General features: G+C 48.4%; 1 protein-coding gene across 1 annotated transcript; it reads right to left on the minus strand.

The window, feature by feature from the left end:
• Nucleotides 1-7,211: 7,211 nt before the first annotated feature.
• Nucleotides 7,212-11,954, minus strand: GFER (growth factor, augmenter of liver regeneration). Its single transcript, XM_051631741.1, has 3 exons — nt 11,742-11,954; nt 11,129-11,340; nt 7,212-10,317 (listed from the first exon to the last, which is right to left on the minus strand). Exons 1-3 carry the CDS (start codon nt 11,937-11,939, stop codon nt 10,155-10,157), a joined length of 573 nt encoding a protein of 190 aa, XP_051487701.1. The 5' UTR covers nt 11,940-11,954; the 3' UTR covers nt 7,212-10,154.
• Between the last annotated feature and the right edge of the window lie 7,939 nt (nt 11,955-19,893).

Raw genomic sequence — 19,893 nt, forward strand, 5'->3', positions numbered from 1 at the left:
GGGCAACCTGGGCCAGGGTCTCGCCACCCCCACAGCAAAGAATTTCTTCCTCATGTTTCAACCTCCGCTCTTTCAGCTTGAAACTGTTCCCCCTCATCCTATCACTCCACGCCCTTCTATAAAAGGTGCATCTTTCCCAAAGATGAACACCTTTTCTCTGCCCGGCTCTGCTGGTGTCCCACCTGTCACCACCAGCCCTCCAGCAGCCCGTTGGGGTGGCAGGTCTGGTGGCTGTGTCACCACAAGGTACACTGTCACACACCCATCTGCTGGCACAGACAAGAGAAGTGGAGGCTGATGGGACTGAAGCTCTGGCCCCCGTGCACACAGAGCTGCTGTGGGATAGGAGGAGGCCAAGCCCTGTCCCTGCTCCCTCCCCGGGGACAGCAGGAAGAAGGAAAACAAGAGGAACCTTACAGAGGGAAACCCCCAATTACTGCAAAGGGAGTTCCCCCCACAGCTCCAGGCCCATCTCCCTGAGTTAGTTTGGTAGCAGTGATGCTGATCCTGGTTCCATAGATACCGATGCCATGACAACTCTGACATCATCTCTGCTTGGGATGGGAACTGCAGGGAAAGGGGCAGGGAGGAGCAGGCATGCCCTGTTGGCACAGAGTGGGGCTGGGGGGCTTCTCCTGCTCCCCCCAGCCCTTCTCCTGCCCTGCTGTCCCCACAGCTCCGAGTCCCTGCACAGGACCACTGCTGTGGGGGGCAGGGTTGGGGGTGCAGCAGGGGTGGGGGTGCAGCCCCTGACATGCCAAAGGCTGTGACAAAGCCAAGGGTTCCTGTGGCTGGGCCCCGGGTGGCTTTGGCCTTTCCCAGCATTGCCAGGCTGTGCTTTCGGGCAGAGGGAATCAGGATTTAACTGTTGAAGCTCATGATGATGCCATTCAGTTTTTCTCAATTACAGGTGAGTCATCATGGGCCCAGATCTATTTCTGACTCGCAGCAGGAAAGGCAGAATTCAGCCTTTCGTTCCTCAGTGTCACCAGCCCAGTAGAAATCACATTTTACTATGCTAAAAAATAAAAAAAAAATTAAAAAGACTATGAAAAGGATGCCAGGTTGGTCCCTCCCTTTTTCTTCTGGCAGGATGTCCCATGGGGCTGGCCAGGGATTGCACACCAGTGTCAAGAGCATCGCCAGCTCAGCCCTGAACTGCAGATTAAGAGCAAAGACCATATTTACTTGAAGGGGTCACCATAGGTGAGAATTTTTAAACAGCTACAGCAGTTTAGAAGCAGCTGTTCCAGTGCCTGGACAAATTGTTTTCATGCTTTGAGAACAAAGCAGCCTGTATCCATCACAGATACGGATGGAGACAAGGGAATGATACCACACAGGGAATCCTCCAGACATCTGGGGTCTGCTCTGGGGTTTCTGGTGGCATTGGAAAAGACACTTAAATCCTCCTGGGCCTCTGCTCCCTCCTTATAACATGTCTTACGCAGCTCATGTGGTGTATTTCAGGCCACACAAAGCACAAGGGACCAAGGTATTGTCTGAATCTTTCAGCTGCCCCTGTAGAACAAATCCTAACCAAGCAGATACACAGTCCATACCCTTCAGAACATGACTGTGATGCACTAGGCAAGATCCCCACCAAAATTCCTGCTTCCAAACTTGTCCTCTTTCTTTGAGATTCATCTCTCCAACTTCTGCTGCATGCAGAATGTTTATACAATGATTTTCCATGTCATGTTGTGCTGACTTTTGTCCCCTGCCCCAGTGCAGAGAGAGCAGGGCAGCTGTCTCTAGCTGACATGGAAACCATATCTTGGTTTCACTTCCTACTACTGCAAACGAGCTCACACACAGAGCCAGCCAATAAAGGAGGAAAGGATATTGCATCTTGAACATTTCCCCCACCCGCCCATCAAATATGGGAAAAGAACAGCAGTTAGAAATGGCACTTTCCAGAGCTTTTGTTCAGTTTGAACAAGTTTTGCCTGCATTTACCATTCCCCCTGGAACAAAGAGGGTGGTGCACAGACACGTGCCTGAGATCTGTTTGTCTTGATTTTATGTGGGTTTAATTAAAGGCAGTGCAAAACATGGGCTTGCCTCCTGCACTCACACCAACTTCTTCACATTTGTCTTCAACACACAAAAGTGATGAAGTTTATCACTCAGGGGTAAGCACGTGGACATGACAACCTTGAGGAGACAACATGTGGGGCTTTCTCTTTGTTCAAAGCCAGTTTGAGTCAGCCCTACTTGCCCAGCTGAGGGCTGATTTCAGCAGCTCCACAGAGCAGTGGTGCTGTTTCCCAGGGGCTGAACAGAACCAAACTCTGAAAGCTTACCGAGTCACCTGCTGCCAGCTGAAGGACTGCAAGCCATGCTAGCATGACTCTATGAAGCAGGACGTATCTGCAAAAATTTCCAAGCAGCTGGCTGAGCCTGTCACCTTCTGCTTCCCAGTCCAGGCACTACAATGGCAGGGATGGGACCTGGTCCATAGGAAGGCCAGGAAAGAGGAGTTAATACGATTTCTTTAGTGGGAGCACCCTCTGTGGCAGAGGGCAGGGGTGGGATGCTCCCGACTTGGCAAAACAACCAGTCACACTTTCTGCTTAACAGCTCTAAAATAACGATGTGAAACTGCCCAGCTCTCAGAACAGCTTTGACAATGTATTTATAGTGAGGCTGCCTCAGCTGAGCAACCCACACAAGCAGAACACAGGCTCCCTGTGGCAGGGGGCCGGGAGCCAGCCTGGCTGTGGCCACTTGTGTCCAGCCCGGTCACCTCGGCTGCCACGCGGGGTCCGACCCTGTCCTCTGCACGTGCGTGGGAGGTGGAACAGCTTGGCCACCACATTCCCTGGGCAGCACCCTTGAAGCAGGACTTTGAAAGATGCTCATTCACTTGTTCCCCTGCAACGCCTTGCTGGACGTTCATTAGAGTTTGGCTGATACTGCTTTCAGCCAGCAGGCTCTAGAAAAATAGACGGTTGATGGAAATATTGAGAGCTGCTTAGAAATTCAGTGTCCATTAGCAGAGAGAAAGGGACTTCCTCATTACCAATACCTTAGTGTGCAGAGCTACTTAATGCCCTCCATCCTGAGAGAGCCCAAAATGTCTGGAAGATCATTTATTAGCTGGTTACTTATCCACTGCTGAACTGCAGCCGTTTTTCAGGTGGGACTCAGCAGTTACTGTGCAAGTAGAAACACAAGATAATCGTGCCATAAAAAAAAGGCAGAAAACTTTACTGACTGAAATCACCAGGGCAAGGTTTGCATACAGAACTCAATGAAGATAGCATTTGTTTAAACAGAAGAGTTAATATTTCAGTACTTGCATAAAAACCTAACTGACCAAAACTACTAAGGGTTTCAAAATACTCTCCAGTGGTGCAATTACAGGCTTGACATCTCATCTGGTGAATGTGTACTTTGTTTCTTATCAATATCTTGCACCGCACAAAAAGTTTGGGGGTTTTGGCAAACCAGTAATCTAATCTGATTCAGTCACTGGGTCGAACTCTGCTGCATGAAGGTGCACAGCACCTGGGGATGAGCTCGACAAAAGGGAAATAAGATCCTGAACCATTTTCTAAGCTGACCTCCTTCAGACCATAACAGCAAGTCCCATCATGCAAGGCCTGACCAACAAGTTGACTTTGGTGCTCATCATCTGCTCCCTGCTTGGTGCTGCAGCGCAGCAGGTGTGGTAATGTGAGCAGAGCTGACAGCTCCAGCAGTGCTCAGACATGCAGAGCTTCTGCAGCCCTCATTGAGCCACGGCAACCTTTGCTGCCAGAGGGGCACTCCCAGCTCAGTCCTTTTGTTATGATAATTTCTGCTCATGTTACACCACAAAGCAGGACCCAGAGCACAAGTTCTTGGGGAAAAAAGGGCCATGTTTGTGCAATGAATGTGGTGTTAGCAGAGGTAGCCTGAAAACACCAAACACTTGGTTTCTTAACTGAACACAGCAAATGCTAAACAGGCACTTGGATTCAAAAGGAAGATGTGACCTGATGTAAACGAGACTTGTGGGACAGATTGAGATGAGTGATTTTATTATAGTGAACAACCTCAGGCCCAGGACTGTGCAGTACAAGTGCACTAAAATAACCTCCCTGAAAGAAACTGTCATCTAAATAGGAAACACAAGCCAAGGCTGCTGAAACCACTGTTTTAATCCCCCCTTTTGCAGAAGGGGAAGTGTGGCTGCAAAAGATGAAGTGACTTACCTGGAGGCCAGCAAGAAGCTTCTGACTAAGAACTGAATTTTAGTCTCTTTAGCCTCCAGCCACGTGCTGTAGCCATACAGACCTTGTCTCACATACTTTGCATATCTCTTACCCCACCTAAGAAGCACAACATGAAGCACTTTTTTCCACTACTGATAGCTTGGGCCCAGATGTCAAGCATGGAAGCAGCAGGAAAAGCCCCAGCTTTGCTTGACTGTAGGAAAGTTCCCATCCAGTACTGGGACTTGAGTTTAGACCTAAAGCTTGGTGTTCTCATGACTGTCCTGTCACCTTCCTTCCACGTCCTCTTTTTCCTCCATAAAGCATCCAGAGAAGATGACAACCATGTCAAGTAAGTTTGATCCCTTCTTTGACTAAACATGATGCCTGTCCCATGACTGGTGTGCACTCTTTTCCCTGCCTATGTCTGGTCTATACAGATATGTACAGCTGGACTTGATGATCTTAAAGGTTTTCTCCTAAAGGTTTTCTCCATCCAAAAAAAAAAAAAAATCTACAATTCTGTGATCTGACCCAACACAGCCCCTACCACCATGAGGACCTCCAAAGGCTGCCTAATCTGAAAGCACTTGCCTACAAGCAAGCAATGCCCTGTGGTAAACACACAGTGCTCTGTGTAAGAACGTGTTGGTTACAAAATTATCAGATATCATTAATTCACCCTTTCCAACCTGTTAGCGACCAAAAAAATTCAGAACTTCTGCATATATGACGAGCTGTGGGCTGAAGATCAGGTAGGAAACACACTGGAAATAGCATCCTGAGGGTGTTTTATTATACTTCCAAGTGCAGATTTTAGCTGCAGGCAGAGAAATAACACATCCCTTATTTAGGTAATTATACAAGAAGTATTGCACACTAGTTTGGAAAGTAACTGAAGGCACCAAAACCTCCTCCCAAAACCACAGGAAAGGAACTAGCATGAGGTGAAACTGTGGATATCTGGAGCAGTTTGCTATTCCAGAGCTGTAGGAGACAGGAAAGTCACTGAAACACGCGCTGTGTTGCCCTCTACCGTTGGCTTGTTTGAGATGCAACACAAATTTTCCCCGTGGCTTCACAGCTCTGAAGCTCATTGCAGCAAGAGACAGCACAAGTCAAGCAGCGTGACTGCAGATGACATATGGGAGGGAAAACCTGGGAGCAGGAAGAGGTGTCTGCATTGGGAGTGCTCGAAAGGAAAGGCAGCAGCCTGCTCTAGCACAGCTTTCCTGGGGAGCAGCTTTCCTGGGGGAGCTTGGGTTGCCAGGCCTGAGGACCAGGACCACTGTCTGTGCCAGACCATGCCAGATGCTGTGAGCCCAAACACTGGTGTAACCTAGGATGAATTAGCTCCCTTAACCAACCCAGCATGCACAGACAGGGCTGTCACACACCAAGGGGAACAGCACGGCTTCAAAGCTTGGCAAATGCTAATGCTGCTGTTGCACCTTTCTGGAAGCATTAAGAATAATTACAAAACCAACGGACTGAGAGCCCTAAGACACTCTGGGGTCAGCAGAGATCAGGGCACTGAGTTTCATTTATCCCTAGTTGGTAGGAACCAACCTTTGCTCCAGAGTTTCAGGAGCTGTGGCAAGTTTCCTGACATGCAGCAGATGCCAACTACCACCATCCCTCAGCTGTGAACTGACTGTGCATCAGTGCAGACCCCCTGGCCTGCTGAGCCAGCCAGCCCAGAAGCAACACACAGTGTTCATGGACATATCCTTGTGGGACACACCAGCCCAGGGCAGTGCTCCAGCTGACCCCTGGCCTCCCAGACTGTCCTCTACATCCTAACTCCTGATTTGCCTACATGTTATTAGCTGTAGTTTTGCTTTACTTGCTTTATCACATTTTCTGTTAGCCTACAAAATCAAGAGCTGACCACACGACCTTGCTGGCAGTTTCTGCTGAAGTGCTTATTCCTGCACAAAGTACTGGGCAGCTCCTCTCCATCATGCAGATAAAAAACCTGAACAGCCATTCCAGGAAAATGTAAAAAAAAAAAAAAAAAAATCAATGTTATAGGAAGGGGTGAAAATACCAAAGCAAAATCTAACCCCTCCCCTCTCCAAGCCTGTAAAACTCCACCAGGAAGAAATATCACACACTGCCTGTAACAGGCTGGAGCAAAAGACACACACACGCAAAGAGGCTCTTGGGAATCTTCCTGTCAACAGGAGACTGAATACACCCAACACACCGAAAAGGAACAGCTAATCCCTGGAAAAATGTTAAAGGCATAATGGAGCTTCCATCACCATCTGCACTTGTTACATGTTCAGGCAACTCTGCCTCCCGTGGATGCAGCAGGCAATTCCCTCGTGGCTTGCTGCTCTTTGCTTTCGGGGGGTGGGGGTGGGGATAAAGAAGGGGAAAAAATTACAGCTATGAATGCAAACCAGTCCCTGAGAACAGAAAGCTCTTTGTGAAGCTGATAGGTTAGCCAGGTGCTACAGGAGTAAGATCCCACCAGCTCCTTAGGCAGCACCTGCTCCTGGTGGTGCTGTGTCTTCCAAGGGCTCCTCACGTGGAGGAACCAGTTTCCCTCTGGCAAACCCGATGGGATGTGCACGGTTGTGTGGTGAACGTGTAGTTAACAAACACTGCCCCTCGAGGCGTTAACACCCCCCTCTGCTATCCTGCTCAAGTTCAGAAAGCTTGGAGCTACTCCCAGCTGGAACACCTCATGCTACTAGGAACAGACAGCAAAAAACCCACACCTGAACCCCATAAAATATCCCCACTTGAAACCAAATTCTGCTCTGATGGGGAAGGGCCTGGTGTACATCGCTGCAGCTTTGTAGCTTCTTGGGCCACAGAAAATTGCAGCAATTGAGCAGCACAAAAGACCAGTTGCAGGCCCAGGTTGTCTGGCCAACACACACAGAACCACACAATCCCAGGCAGTGACACTGGCCCAGGAAGGTTACTGGCACTGGGCATGGCCATGCACAATGGGATGCTTCTTTCTAAGGTCTCATGCAGTAGAGAAGCCAGGCATGAATTCAGCTGCTTTATTATTTTCACATCAACAGGAAATATAATTTGAATACAAATAATTTAAAACTAGAATTAATCAAGTGCATTTAGAAGTGGATTAAATTTTCTGTACACAAATATAACTATCTTCAAGAGAAATTCCTCACATAAGATTAAAAGTTGAGACATGGTACAAATGAGCAGCAGAAAAATCCCCCACACACAGTGAAGTCCAGAGAGACTATAATATGCTCAAGAAACATCTAAGTCAAAGCTCTTCTGCAAAGCCATAAACATGACAGCAAACTTCAAGCACAGAGTTTACCAACTGGCCACTTAGCAAAGCTACTAACTGCCCTAATAACATCCCAGCAGCCACAGCTGGTGGCCTCAGGATTTGGAAGCATTTGCTAAAGACACTGGCTTCAGCTTTAGGGCTCTCCCCCTACCCCTGCCCCACTGCCAGGACACAACATGACACGCTGCCAGAAGGGGCTTTTCCTTCTGCACATTTATTTTTCTCTCCATACTCTTCAGATGTGGGAAGATGCTGCAGGAGGGAGCAGGAAGGTCACCACACACCTGCCCATCCCCAGCCAGCAACAATTCCCAGGTGCCCAACACACTGCCCTGGAGCATTCTCAGTGTTCAGATGAGCAGGGACAAGACGGGTGTTTTACCAACCTGCTCATTTATGTTGAGGCAAATTGGGAAGAAAACTTATTATCTGCTCCATGGGCAATGACACTGTCACAGAGAACAGTCGAGGGCAGGTTGTAAAGGAAGAACAGCAAAATCCTCCTTTAGCACAACCAAGTCCAGAAGAAATGGCCCATCCAGACCCCCAGCTGCTAAAGCTGCCCTGACAGAGCTGGGGCATCCAGCTCCTGCCTGGCACAAGGGGAAGGCTACAGCCTTTTCTTGGTCCTCTCCCCTCTGATGGATCCTAGCGTGCTTCACCTGGGGCACTGAGTTAATTAAAAAAAACCAAAACAACAACCAAACAACAACAACAACAAAACCCCACCAACAACAGAAATTGAATTTATTGGTTGCAAATTTGTTCTGCAGACCTCAACCTGCTCATAGGAAGGTTTTCTGAGCACTTTTAATAACCTGAACATGACCTTCAAGTCACAAGTCAGATTGCACACTTCATGAAGTACCTTGTCTTGTTTGGTTTGTTTAGGAATGTTAGTACATAAAAAACTTCATGAATAACCAATCCATAAAATTTATCTCATCCTGTTTTAACAGGTCCAGCTTGAAAGAACTTGAATACACCATAAAAATGCATTTCCTATTGCTCTTCTCAACACTGAGGAGCCCCATGCATGTGGGTTTGAAGATCAAAGTTCTTCATTATGAGCTGTCATCACTCTAATACTATTCTAGAAGTACCACTAACATTTCCAGGTAGCACTCTGTCAGCAAGAGTAAATTTACACAAGTACTGTAGTGCATGAAAATAAGGAAGCTCACTAACACAGGCAAGATGGCCTCAGCAGGAAGTACAGAAGGACAGAGCTGACTGCTGTCCTGGTTTGTGCAAATTCCTGCAAACTTCTCACAGCCAGGAACGCAATCAGGGCAAGATGTCACCATCTGCTCTAAGAGCTTGAAATTATTTTGACTTTTTTTGGTAAGCTGTCTCTTTTCACAGAGACACATTTATATGAATTGTGGCATAAGTTATTGATGCTGCTGTTTCACTTGAATCTGGAATTCACATTTAACTACCACTACACTGATGCAGTAGAGGTGACTTAGGAAACATACACACAGTGTAGATTCTGAACAGCTCTACAGAGAGAATCCACCCCAGGGACCAGTTTGAGTCCCCTGAGCAATAAATACTATGCCAAGGTGACATCACAGCCTTAAGCAGGGCTCCAGTAGTGCAGGGGGCTTGTAAAGTCCTCTTGTTCTAAATAATTTTAGCTAAGGGATAACACCAGAATAGCAACCAGGTCAGCAAGTACCAATCAAGAATTTCAAAGCACAAGTGACATCTCAGGAATACTGGATGCCAAATAAATCTGAACATGCTTCATTACACACATCAGTCTCAAGCTATCTTCACAACTGACAAAAGTTCATGGCAGAGATGAAGAGGTTATCTGCTTTAAGAAAAAACACTTGAGTAAAACTTATAACCATACCACATCTGGATCCAAAGAAAATTAGCAATCCATTTAAAACATTTGAGTTTCATCCAGTTGATAATTCATTCACTTCACTAGATGAGTGGGGTTTTTTTTGTCCTGCTTTAGTTTGCCTTTCTGCAATGTCCTCTTACATGATATATTGAAAGAATAAAATGAGAAATCTGGGGTTAATTTTTCTGGTATTTAAATTAAATGTACCAGCTTTCAGGCCTTTTATCAAAGCAACTGAATCCAAGTTTAGTAACAAGTTTAGAATCAAGTTTAGTAACTGAAGATCCCAGGGTACAGACCTGGCACAAAGAACAGCATGAATTTGCTCGATAAGAACCACAGAAATGAAAATGACAACTGATCAGATCTATTTTCCAAAACATCAGCATAATACCTGTAGATAAATGTAAAATACCACAGGACAGCCCTCTACAGCTGTGTTCAGGGAAAGGGAATTCTAGTCAGCGAAGTCAGCAAACGCCCCTAATATAAGGAAATGTCACAATGAAAAAGACTCCATGAGTTCATCAGTGACTTAATTCCACGGGCTTCTGGCAATTCCTGTCTTAAATGTAAGGCCACAATCCCTCAGGTAATACATTTATGTAATAATTTCTCAAAATACTATTAGGATAAGATTTTCAAATTGACTTTCAGAATTGGTTTACCTTTATTTCCACAAGCTCAGTCACACACACGAGCAGACAGACACATACACACACAGTCACTGACTCCCACACCTCCCTGCAGCGACTCAACACCAGGTTGAGTTGGTCTGTCCCATTTCCAAAGCAGTCTCTAGGGATTAACCACAACTACCATCCTTCCAACCATCCCGCCAGCGCTCGTCCACCCGCGAGCAGTCAAATTCCGATTTCCCCAGTTTCCTGTTCACTTCATTATGAAGAAGACACAGCCACTGGGAGAAGTTATTTCTGTTGCTAGTGTCAGGCTGATTTGTACGCAATCTGCAAACAGGGAAGAGGAAAGAAATATTACTTCTTTATAGCCACCAACTTCAATACCCAAAGGAGGCCCAGAGCAGCCAGCCAGTCACCTCTTCTGCTATTGCAGAATGAATCCCAAAGAGAACACACAGAAATTAGTAATTATCAGAGGCCAAACCTCCACTATAATAGTGTCAACTGGAAAAGACGCAGGAGTCGAGCAGCTCATCTATGATAAAATGCAAGAAGTACCTGAGTTCATCAAAACACTTATAAGAAAAAAAAAACAGTAGTTGCTTTGCCATGTGACGCCTCCTCAGTCAATAATTACACTTCAGACTTTTTTTTTGCATGTTCATCATCCAGAAAAGGAGAGTTGAAACTTGAGAGATACAAGCTGAGAGTAAGAGGAGTAGAAAACTGGATCAAACATCACAGCCCATTTTGGTCTTTGCCTTCACTGCTGAGGTTGCCAATAAAGGGAGTTTTCTGGGGTAGAAAAGCACTTGCCTCCTGAAAGCCAAATTACTTCAAGTCCCAGTCTAATTACACAACTGAGTGCAAGTCCAGTTTGAACCACAAAATCCTGAATTCGCCTCAAGAATGCCTTGGAGGCAGCACGCAACCTAACAGCATGAGAAAAGGTATTTGTTTTCCAAGTAAACATCTGATTTACCCAATCATGGAAGAAATCAGTTCAGGTGGCTACCAGCCCCAGCTGCAGGAAGAGCTGCTGATATGCAAATAGCTGCTGCAGCTATTTTGGCTGGCCCCTTCAGCAGCAGCCACCAACAAAAAAAAAAACACCCCGAAAAACAAGGAAGCAACTCACCTTTCCCTCAGATCCTCGGCGCAGTGCTCGCAGGGGTAGAACTTGGAGAAGAGGTTGATGAAGTCCCTCATCTCCTTCTGCTGGGCACCGGAGGGGCGGTCAGGGTAGTAGGCTGCCATGGTGTGCAGGAAGGCCCAGGTGTTGCGGCCCAGCTGTTCGCTGTCCAGGGGACAATCCGGCGGTGGCTCCTTCTCCTCTGTGACTGTCGGGTCCTGCAGCGGGAGAGAGGGCTGCGTGAGGGGGTGATGGCGCGCGGGGGGGAAACGGCCCGTGAGGAGGAGGCAGGGAGGGCAGGCCCTCCGCAGCCGCAGCGGGGACGAGGGCCGAGCTGCCCTTCACAGCCAGACAGGCTTCTCGCAGCCTCAGCTGGGGACGAGGGCCGAGCTCTCCCTTCACACCCGGTGGGGAGAAAACGGAGGCTGCCTTCACACCCCCGCTGAGGGAACACGCTGCCTCGGGCCTCTTGGCACCCCGAGGAGGGGGTCACACAGCCCCATCCCCCTCGGGGGGGCAGGATGGACGCCCGGTGCACAGCTCCGCGGGGGCTTCGGGGGCCGACAGCCGCCCTGGGGGGGCAGGAGCTCCCGCTGGCGCACCCCCCCGCCCCGCTCACCGCGCCGCCCGGGGCCGCCTGCTTCCTCTGCTCCCGGAGCCAGCTCTTAAAATCGGTGCAGGCTCGGCACGGCTTCTTGGACGGCTCCTCCGCCCCAGAGCCCGCGGCGCCGTGCGGGACGGCAAAGGGGAAAGCGAAGGAGCCGCTCTCGGCGCCCGGGAAGGGCGGGACGCCGCGGCCCTGGCTGGGCGCCGCCATCTTAGCGGGGGCGGGGCGGGGGCCGCCATTTGGCCCGTCCTCCGCCTCCCTCAGGCGGCGGGGCGGGGGCTGGCGGGAGGCACCGCGTCTGCGCCTTTCTGGTGGGTTTTTTTGATCTTTATTTGTTTGTTTGTTTGTTTTGACAATACATCAGCAGCCTCTGCGTTTGAATCTGGTGTTTGAGGAGGACAGGGTGGGTTTTCCCCTCACACGGTGCAGGGATATGAGCGTCCCTCCATCGCTTGCCCACCTCGTGTCTAAAAATGTCTCTTTATCCGTGTTATTTCTCGGTATCTACGTAAATCCCGAGCGTGGTGGCAGGGCGCGCTGCCCCGCGTGCCGGCAGCGCTGAGCATCACCTCAGCGTCATCCCCAGGGCCCTGGCAGAGTCAACAGTGTGATTTAAAGAGCAAACAAGCGGGTAACTCAGTTCCAACTCATGCACGTAGGGCAAAGCACGCCCGTATCGAATGATAGATGTTTTGAAACCTGCCAGGTGCTTGTAAAACTGTGTGGAGGAAGGACTGAGCCACCTCTGCATCAGAGCGCGGGCCTCGCGCGGGGCAGGCCTGTCGGAGGCGTGAGCCCTGGCCGAGTTTGCTGGGGGGAAGGAGAACCCCAGCCCTGCCCCAGCTCTGTGGTCTCCAGGGGACATTCAGCAGCTTTCCTTTAGCACCTGGTGAGCCACAGGCACGTGAGGGCAGTGTCCCGGCTTTGCAGGCTGCAGGACGAGCCTCCCGCTGCGGACAACGTGCTCTGGAACGTGAATTTTGTATCCACTTTTCACCTCTTCGTGCCCCGTAGGGCAAGTGGAAAATATTATTGTTTAATGCACACAAATGTATGGCTGGGATGGAGGCAGACCGAAATACCATATTAAGAAATAATCTTGGCTGGCTGAGATAGGCTTTCGCCTCCTCTCTCCCCTTCCTCTTGAGGCAGCGCCAGCCTTTTCCTTGTCATGGTTGGGGATCTTTCTCCTTAGCAGCTCCTGCCCTACAAAGAACTGTACTTTTCAGCATCCTGTTCCTTCCAGGCTCTTTCGTAGCCTATTTAAAATGCGTCTTGAGTCTTTTCCCTGATGTTAAGTGCTGTTCTGCCACCAATTCTGCAAAGACACAATTGTATGAAAGTTACTTGAAAAATACTGCTCATTTTTAGCAGTTATCTTCTGATGTATTTAACACAGCATGGTGTAAAATGTTTAGTAGGTAATGCATCATTTTAGATACATGACTCAAAGACTTGACTTCAAAAAGATCTCAGAACTTAGTGTGCTTCACATGGAAATGCCTGATCTGTTGCCAGGTCTGCCTGGTGCTGAGCTGAAGATCTCCATCTTTGGGCCTCCTATTTAGCAGTGCTCCTTTTTTTAAAAAAAAATAAAACAAAATTGTATTTTGCAATTTCATTAGAACATTTCCTTGCTGATAAATGTGAGGAAGGGAGAAGAAACATGAGTAACTGATAGGAACTACTGGAATGGCTTTATCTAAAATTATAGACAATAATATATCTGAATTTAAGGAAGGAAAGGCCAAGTAAGGGAGAAGACATTCTTTATGTTTGTTTCCTTACCTACCAATAAAGTTTTAAAAGATGTTCATGACCTAAGTGGTTTTTTTTTAATTCAAGAAAAAAGGTATGCTGTTGTCTGGAAGACAGACCCAGGGAATTTCCTACAGTACTTTATTGCTTGGTCTTCAAGCAATTACAAGTGCAGAGGTGTTTTTAAATCAGGGCAATCTCCTTGTTTGGCTGTTAACAGTTTGCTTCCTCAATAATAATTTCATTTATTGAGTCAGTTAAAATACAAGCATGTTTTATTTTTTATTTGAAAGAAAAAAAGTTTACAACCAGGAAAGAAGCTGTTGCTTCCAGAGGGATTTGCCCTCAGTGTTGCTCCCCCTGCCCCTTTTCTGGTTGGCTGGAAGAGCAGAGCTGGCTCTTTAGGAAAAGGTCCTCCCAGTTTTCTCTACTTGCCCTCGGGACCAGCACCAACTTGTTTCAAAGCAGGCAAGGAAATAAAAGGAGGGGTGCTCAGATCCAAATCGGAGCTGACAGTGGCACCTTGCTGTGCTCCTGGCCAGGGGTGCTCTCAGCAAAACCACCCATTTTTAAATTACTAATATCTGAGAGATGGAGCTCACTAAAATCACTTAAGGTGCCCGTTCCTACCAGCTGCTTCATCTGTGCCCGGAATGGGGCAACGCAGGACGGCTGTGACGGGAATTACCAGGAAGCGTCTGTAAAACCCGTGCTTGAGAAAATGCAGAGGGTGTGTTTGCCTTTCTCGGAGGAAAACTGCTGTTTGATGTTCTGCTCTTATCTTTGGCAGTTACTAAACAAGAGCTTGGGAACTGGCCGCTGATGGTGGGTGCAGGGGAAGGGGGAAGAAACAGACCGGCAATGGGACATGACCCGTATTTGCGGTCACATACGTGTACTTCTGCTTGCTCTCCAGCGTGAGGGCAGCAGCTGAGGCTGGACACCCTCCTGGGGTCACACACCCCTGGCCCTTGAAGCCCTGTGGCCAGAAAGTCAAGTCAGGATGGGCAAAATACACGGCACAGGTGTATCCACAATGGGCTTGGGGTAAGGACAAAGGTCTGAGCTTAAATGTAGCCCCTGAGCAAAGGGGAGGTAACGTGAAGGAGGGGTGACCCAAGGAGAGGAGACCCCAAGGAGACCCCAAGGAGAGAGGACCCCAAGGAAAGAAGACCTCCAAGGAGGGGTCATCCCAAAGAGGGGAGACCTCAAGGAGGGGTGGCCCCAAGGAGAAAAGGCCCCAATGAGAAGTGATGCCAAGAGGGCTTCACGCAGCCCTTTTCCCTGCAATGTGACCCCAGGTTGCAGCAGGATGCTCATTTATTTATGGCTATGATTATATCTATAGAGAGGCTGCTACTTTTCCAAGATAACAGGCTTAATTAACAGAGAGAAGACAAAATTCTTGCTATCCTTGTAAGGAGCACCGAGCGTTCCAGGACTCTGCCTTGCCCAGGTCTGTGGGTCAATGCTCAGAGACCTTAGCACGTTATTTTAAAGTTTGTGCTGTTCTGACATGTGGATCCTCTTGCTGATGAAAATGAGAATTCAGAAGTAGCAGTGGATGTGTTTACAAGGGCAGGGAGAGGGAGAAAACCAAATTATTTTCCATAAGTTGGCACAGCCAGTGCTCTGATGTTTGTGTCGAGTTCCAGCCTGTCTCCTACATCCCAGACACTCTGTGAATATCCATGGAACTAGTGAATGCATTCTGAGCACAAGTACAGCCAAACTGGGGGTTTCCTTTTGTGCTCTTGAAAAATAAAGCTCAAAATCTTTAGCAAGATTTTGCTCTTGGTTTTGGGCAAGGAGTGTCCTCGTGTCCTCTGCCAACGCCAGGAGAGCTCGGGGTGGGCTCCAGCCTGGGCAGGGGCTGCTGCCTCCTGAGAATCAATGACCCTGTTGTTTTGAGAGCTGTGCTTTTCAAATCACTTGTCCCTTACAGGACAGGTACAGCTGGAGGTTTCTGTCTCTTTTTCCTCATCCTTTTGCAGCCCTCCCTGATTTTTACTATCCTCAAAGCAAGAGGACGGAAGTCAGGCTCAGGCATGAGTGGAGGAAGAGATTCTTCCCAGATAACATTTGCTATAGGAATGTGTTGAACCATTAAGAATTAAACATTAAGGAAACAACAGCTCTGCTTTAACACTACTCCCTGCCAAGTTTTGAGTGAAAATTAAGTATTATTTTCCCTGTTTTCTGAAGGGGGCAAGGAATATAAATATCTTCTCTTCACTCCGAAGTGAAGATGAACGTTTAACTTGAGCTGCCAGCCCTGGTGGAAATGCCAGGAGAGATAAAGCACTTTGCATATTCTGCTTATCAGTGGCAGTGGGGAATGAGGAAAGGGTAAGAATAAGATGAGCCTTTAACTGACTAATCTGGGAGGAAAACAACCATCTTGTCTCTGATCAGACTTTACCATATTTAGCATGAAGCAAGGACAAATTTTCCCTGAGTGAAAACAGTATTTCTCCACGCTCTCCAGTCCTTGCCTCACTTGCCGTTGGCTGTACAGGTTGCTGGGCTTTTCCCTGATGGTCTGTGGAGCATGTGGGACAGGCTGTGTGCTGTGGAGGAACAGCCTCCTGCAGGCTTGGCACCCCTTAGAAAGGGAACCCTGCCTTCGCTCTCCATCACATCCTGGACCTGGGTCCCAGCACGTACACGGGCTGCATTGGCCTTGTACCACATGACACACTCATCAAACACCTTCTTTATTATTTTTTTTTTTTTCTAGAAAATGATGTGAGAAAACTCTTGCAGTGGCTGAGGTTACGTTCTCATCCTTCCTGGAAGTTTGCCTCTTGAATCATGTTTTTGTCCTTTGCACAACCGCAGAACAGCACTGCCACTGCCACTTCTACAAAGGAGTGATGAAATTACAGCAACAAATGCTTGGTAAACAGGGTCTGTGGTGCCCTGGGGGGTGAGCAAACCTCCCCTGAAAGGCTTTTTCTCCCTGGGCTGGGCAGCTGCATCCCAAGGGCATTTAAAGGGAAATTTGCTCTCTTGCTTTCACCCCTCTCAAGCAGCAGGTGTGAGGTGTGAGGGAGCTTGATGTGATCTTATACCACGCTGTCAGTGACTACCCGGGTCTGTGTCCTGAGCCCTGTTCTCCTGCACTGGGGCCATTATCAAGGATGTCCCAGGCCCGAGTCCATCGCAGGTCAAAAGGAGTGGGGCTCCTGCCAAGCTGGGAGGTTGGCAGAGGGAGGCAGAAGCAGGCATGGAACACAGAGGAGAATAAATGTGCCCGAGGAAACCAGCCCCTCTCCTTGGGCTGGCTCATGAAGCCACAACAACCACAGGATATTTCCTTGTGGAAAATGCTGATCAAGGGCTTGTAGAGGATGAGCCCTCTCTTTTCCCAGCACTGCCTTAGGAGGCCTTGCTGCTGGGTCTAAGGCAGTGCAGGAGCAGCACCGCAAAGTTACTTTTTCTTCCTTCCAGAAACGCTGTTTACCAGCCTGAGCTGATGGAGAACAGGGAAACACACGCAGCCTTAATGGCTCTTCAGTCTCTGGAGCAGCAGCAAAGCTGCTTAAAAGCTGCAGGAATTCCCTGTGATCCGAATGAAACCTCAGGTTGCAGGAACTGCAAAATCTGTTCCTGGTGCTGTGCAGACACTGTGAGTTCATGGCCTGGGGGGGAAGGTCCTGTGCACATCCACCCTGCAGACACCCCCTGTCCTGCTCCCCTTCTACTTACAGCCCCAGCTACCAGGGCTCTCCCTGCTCCAGCCCTGTTTATCACCAAGTGAATTTACCAGGAGTGGTCAGTGAACCCTGGTGCTGCAGAGGGTTGTGCACCTTGTGGAGCTCCTGCAGCGCAGGATGGAGCAGTGCTCTGCTGCTGCGCTCAAGGTGTGTCTGAGTCTGGTTTGCCTGGCCACTGAAAAGTGCTTTCGTGCCTGCAGGAGCTCCTGTAACTAGGAGGAAATGAAATACCTTCATCTGGATTAGATACTGTAACATCTCTCATCCAGCCTGTGTGAGGTTCAACTACTTCCTTTGTTCACGAGGTGAAGGATATTTCTGTCGACTCTAGTGTTGGATTATTTATTTTTTAAAAGATTTTCTAATAAAGGTCTGTTTATTTATTTGAAGTCTGAAAACTCTTTGTACTCTTAAAATCAGCTTTTAGCAGCTGGGCTGTTCATTAAAGGTGCTGATAGGTCATGTGTTATCACTGGTGACCTTCATGAGCAGCAAAGGGCAGGTTTTGATCCTGAAGGTGACGGGAAAGATGAAGCTCTCCTACCAGCATCATTCCAGGCAAGGGTTCAACATGGCTCCTTTCCATATCTCTTTCTTCCAGCCATGGTATCTCAAGGATGGTTTGAAGACTTTTTCTCTCTTTTCCTTTCCCTGGTCAGTGAGTCTGACCAGCAGCAGCTCCTCCTGTGCTGGGTGTAGAAAGAGAAATGCCTGACTTAGAGTCCTGTGAGTGTCACCGACCAGCCAAGACCTGACTTTGTAGGTGGCAAAGGCTGCTCAGAACAAGGCTCTTCCTCTTCGTTGTGTGTGTGTTTCTGACAAGGCTGTTGCTTGTTGGACTTGGAGCATGGTTGTGGTGGAGCTGGTGAAGAGCTGCCTTTGGCTGCTCAAGCTCTGCTGCTGGATCTCCTGGGATGCAGTGAGGGACTGGTCCAGGTGCGTGTCCCACTCAGCTCTGGTTAAACACACTGGGTCAAGTTACTCCTGATCCATATTGAAACAAAAAGAAAACCAGACCCTTCGTGTTTGTTTGTCATGGAGATTTTACACTCAGTGGGGGGAAGCTGGTCTTGTCATGGAACTAGCAGAGGGGGCAGCTCTGGTGGCCAGGGGGTCTCCCTGAAGCCTTTGAGCAACACACCCTGTCCTTCTGACCACAGGCTCTTTGGGGCAGGGACCCTGCTGTCACTCCCTGTGACTGCAACTTACTCACTTTCTTTGACACAACCAGTGGCTCATGCACCCAGAGCAGCTGTTCATGGCCACAGTGATGTTCCTCACGTAGCAGGAGGCAGAGCTCCACCTTGGCCAGGCGTGTGGCTTCCTTGGAGCAGGCTGCAAAAGCGGGGGACATCAAAGTCTCGTCAAAGCTGGACAGTCCTCTCCTATAAGTGACCTATTAATTTATGATCTCTTTTGTACCCTGTAAAATGACTAATGAAAAAAGATACTGGCTGTCCTTAAAAATGATGTAAATAAATACTGATGATGAAACAGCAGTGCCCAGCAACACTTGCTGAGTTTTACTTTGTCCGGGCAGACCACTCCTACCCTTCTGTTAATAATTACACCTAAGGAGGGACCAGTTTATGGCAGGATGATATGGAAGCAGTAGAAGATGTAAAGTGAACTTGACAAAATCGGAAAATGGCGTTTTGTTGTTTTTTAATGTGTGCTCAAATGTATCCAGCAAAGAGATGGAATTGATGGTCTCTTGTAATCAGTTATCTGTCCTTCCCCCAGGAATGGGCCTGCCCTGTCAGGGTTCTGTGAAGGAGGAGCAGTAAGTGTGCTGATCCAGGGACAATGTGGCACAGCCCTTCCTTCAGTTTCACAGGTAGTGTCACCTTAGAGTAGTGTGACGTGGCTCCCTAGACCAACCTCTTGAGTTTCTTGACATCAAACTCAACAACAACAAGCCAACAGTAGTTGATACTCACTGATAACAGAGCTCTCATGATGACACCAGAAGTGTTGTTTTCTCAGAGGGGTGCTCTCTGACCCTGACCTTTGCTTCTGCAGCTTTCCCAAGAACTCGTTACCCAGTTCCGAGTAGTTTTGCTCATACTTCACCAGAGGTCCCTGGCACCAGCCAGTCTCCTCAGGACTGGCTCTCCAAACAGTGTGGCTGCCCCCTCAGCCTCAGGTGCCATCCTCCTCCTTATTTCTCACCTTCCTGGTGTCACCCTTGATTGTACATTTTCCATGTTCCCCTTCTGCTTGAATCTCCCAAGAACAGCAAAATATGACATTAAGATCTTCATTGTCTTGGGCTTTTCCCATGGAGGGTAAATGCATTTAAACCTTTATGCTCTTGAAAATACGTCATGGTTTGTGTTTGCTCTGAGGCAGGAAGTCAGCCAACTGAGCTTCGCTGAGAGTCTTGGTCCCAGCTCTTCCCAAGAGCCATGTCACAGCCATGGGAAGGCCACCTTGGCCCTGGCTTCACTGCTCAGGAGAAGCCTCTGAGCCTGGGTACAATGGCAGGGACCCAGTGAAGGGTTTTACCACCTCGGGGATGGGAAGCTTCTGGATAAGTGTGATCGTAAAGAATAAAGTCACTGGATGAAGCTCACTCTCCATAAAACCTACACTATGATCCAGGTGGATGTAACACCATCCCTGGAGGGATTGCAAAGCCTTATAGACATGGTGCTGGGGGCCATGGGTTAGTGGTGGCCTTGGCA

This window comes from Apus apus, chromosome 14 (assembly GCF_020740795.1).
Source record: "Apus apus isolate bApuApu2 chromosome 14, bApuApu2.pri.cur, whole genome shotgun sequence".
NCBI classification, from domain to species: domain Eukaryota; kingdom Metazoa; phylum Chordata; class Aves; order Apodiformes; family Apodidae; genus Apus; species Apus apus.

Coding starts and splice junctions, on each gene's coding strand:
- GFER (XM_051631741.1), bottom strand. CDS start 11,939: ATGGCGGCGCCCAGCCAGGGCCGCGGCGTCCCGCCCTTCCCGGGCGCC. Junction 11,341..11,741: donor AGGCGGCCCCGGGCGGCGCG/GTGAGCGGGGCG, acceptor CTCCCGCTGCAG/GACCCGACAGTCACAGAGGA. Junction 10,318..11,128: donor GCCGAGGATCTGAGGGAAAG/GTGAGTTGCTTC, acceptor CCCTGTTTGCAG/ATTGCGTACAAATCAGCCTG.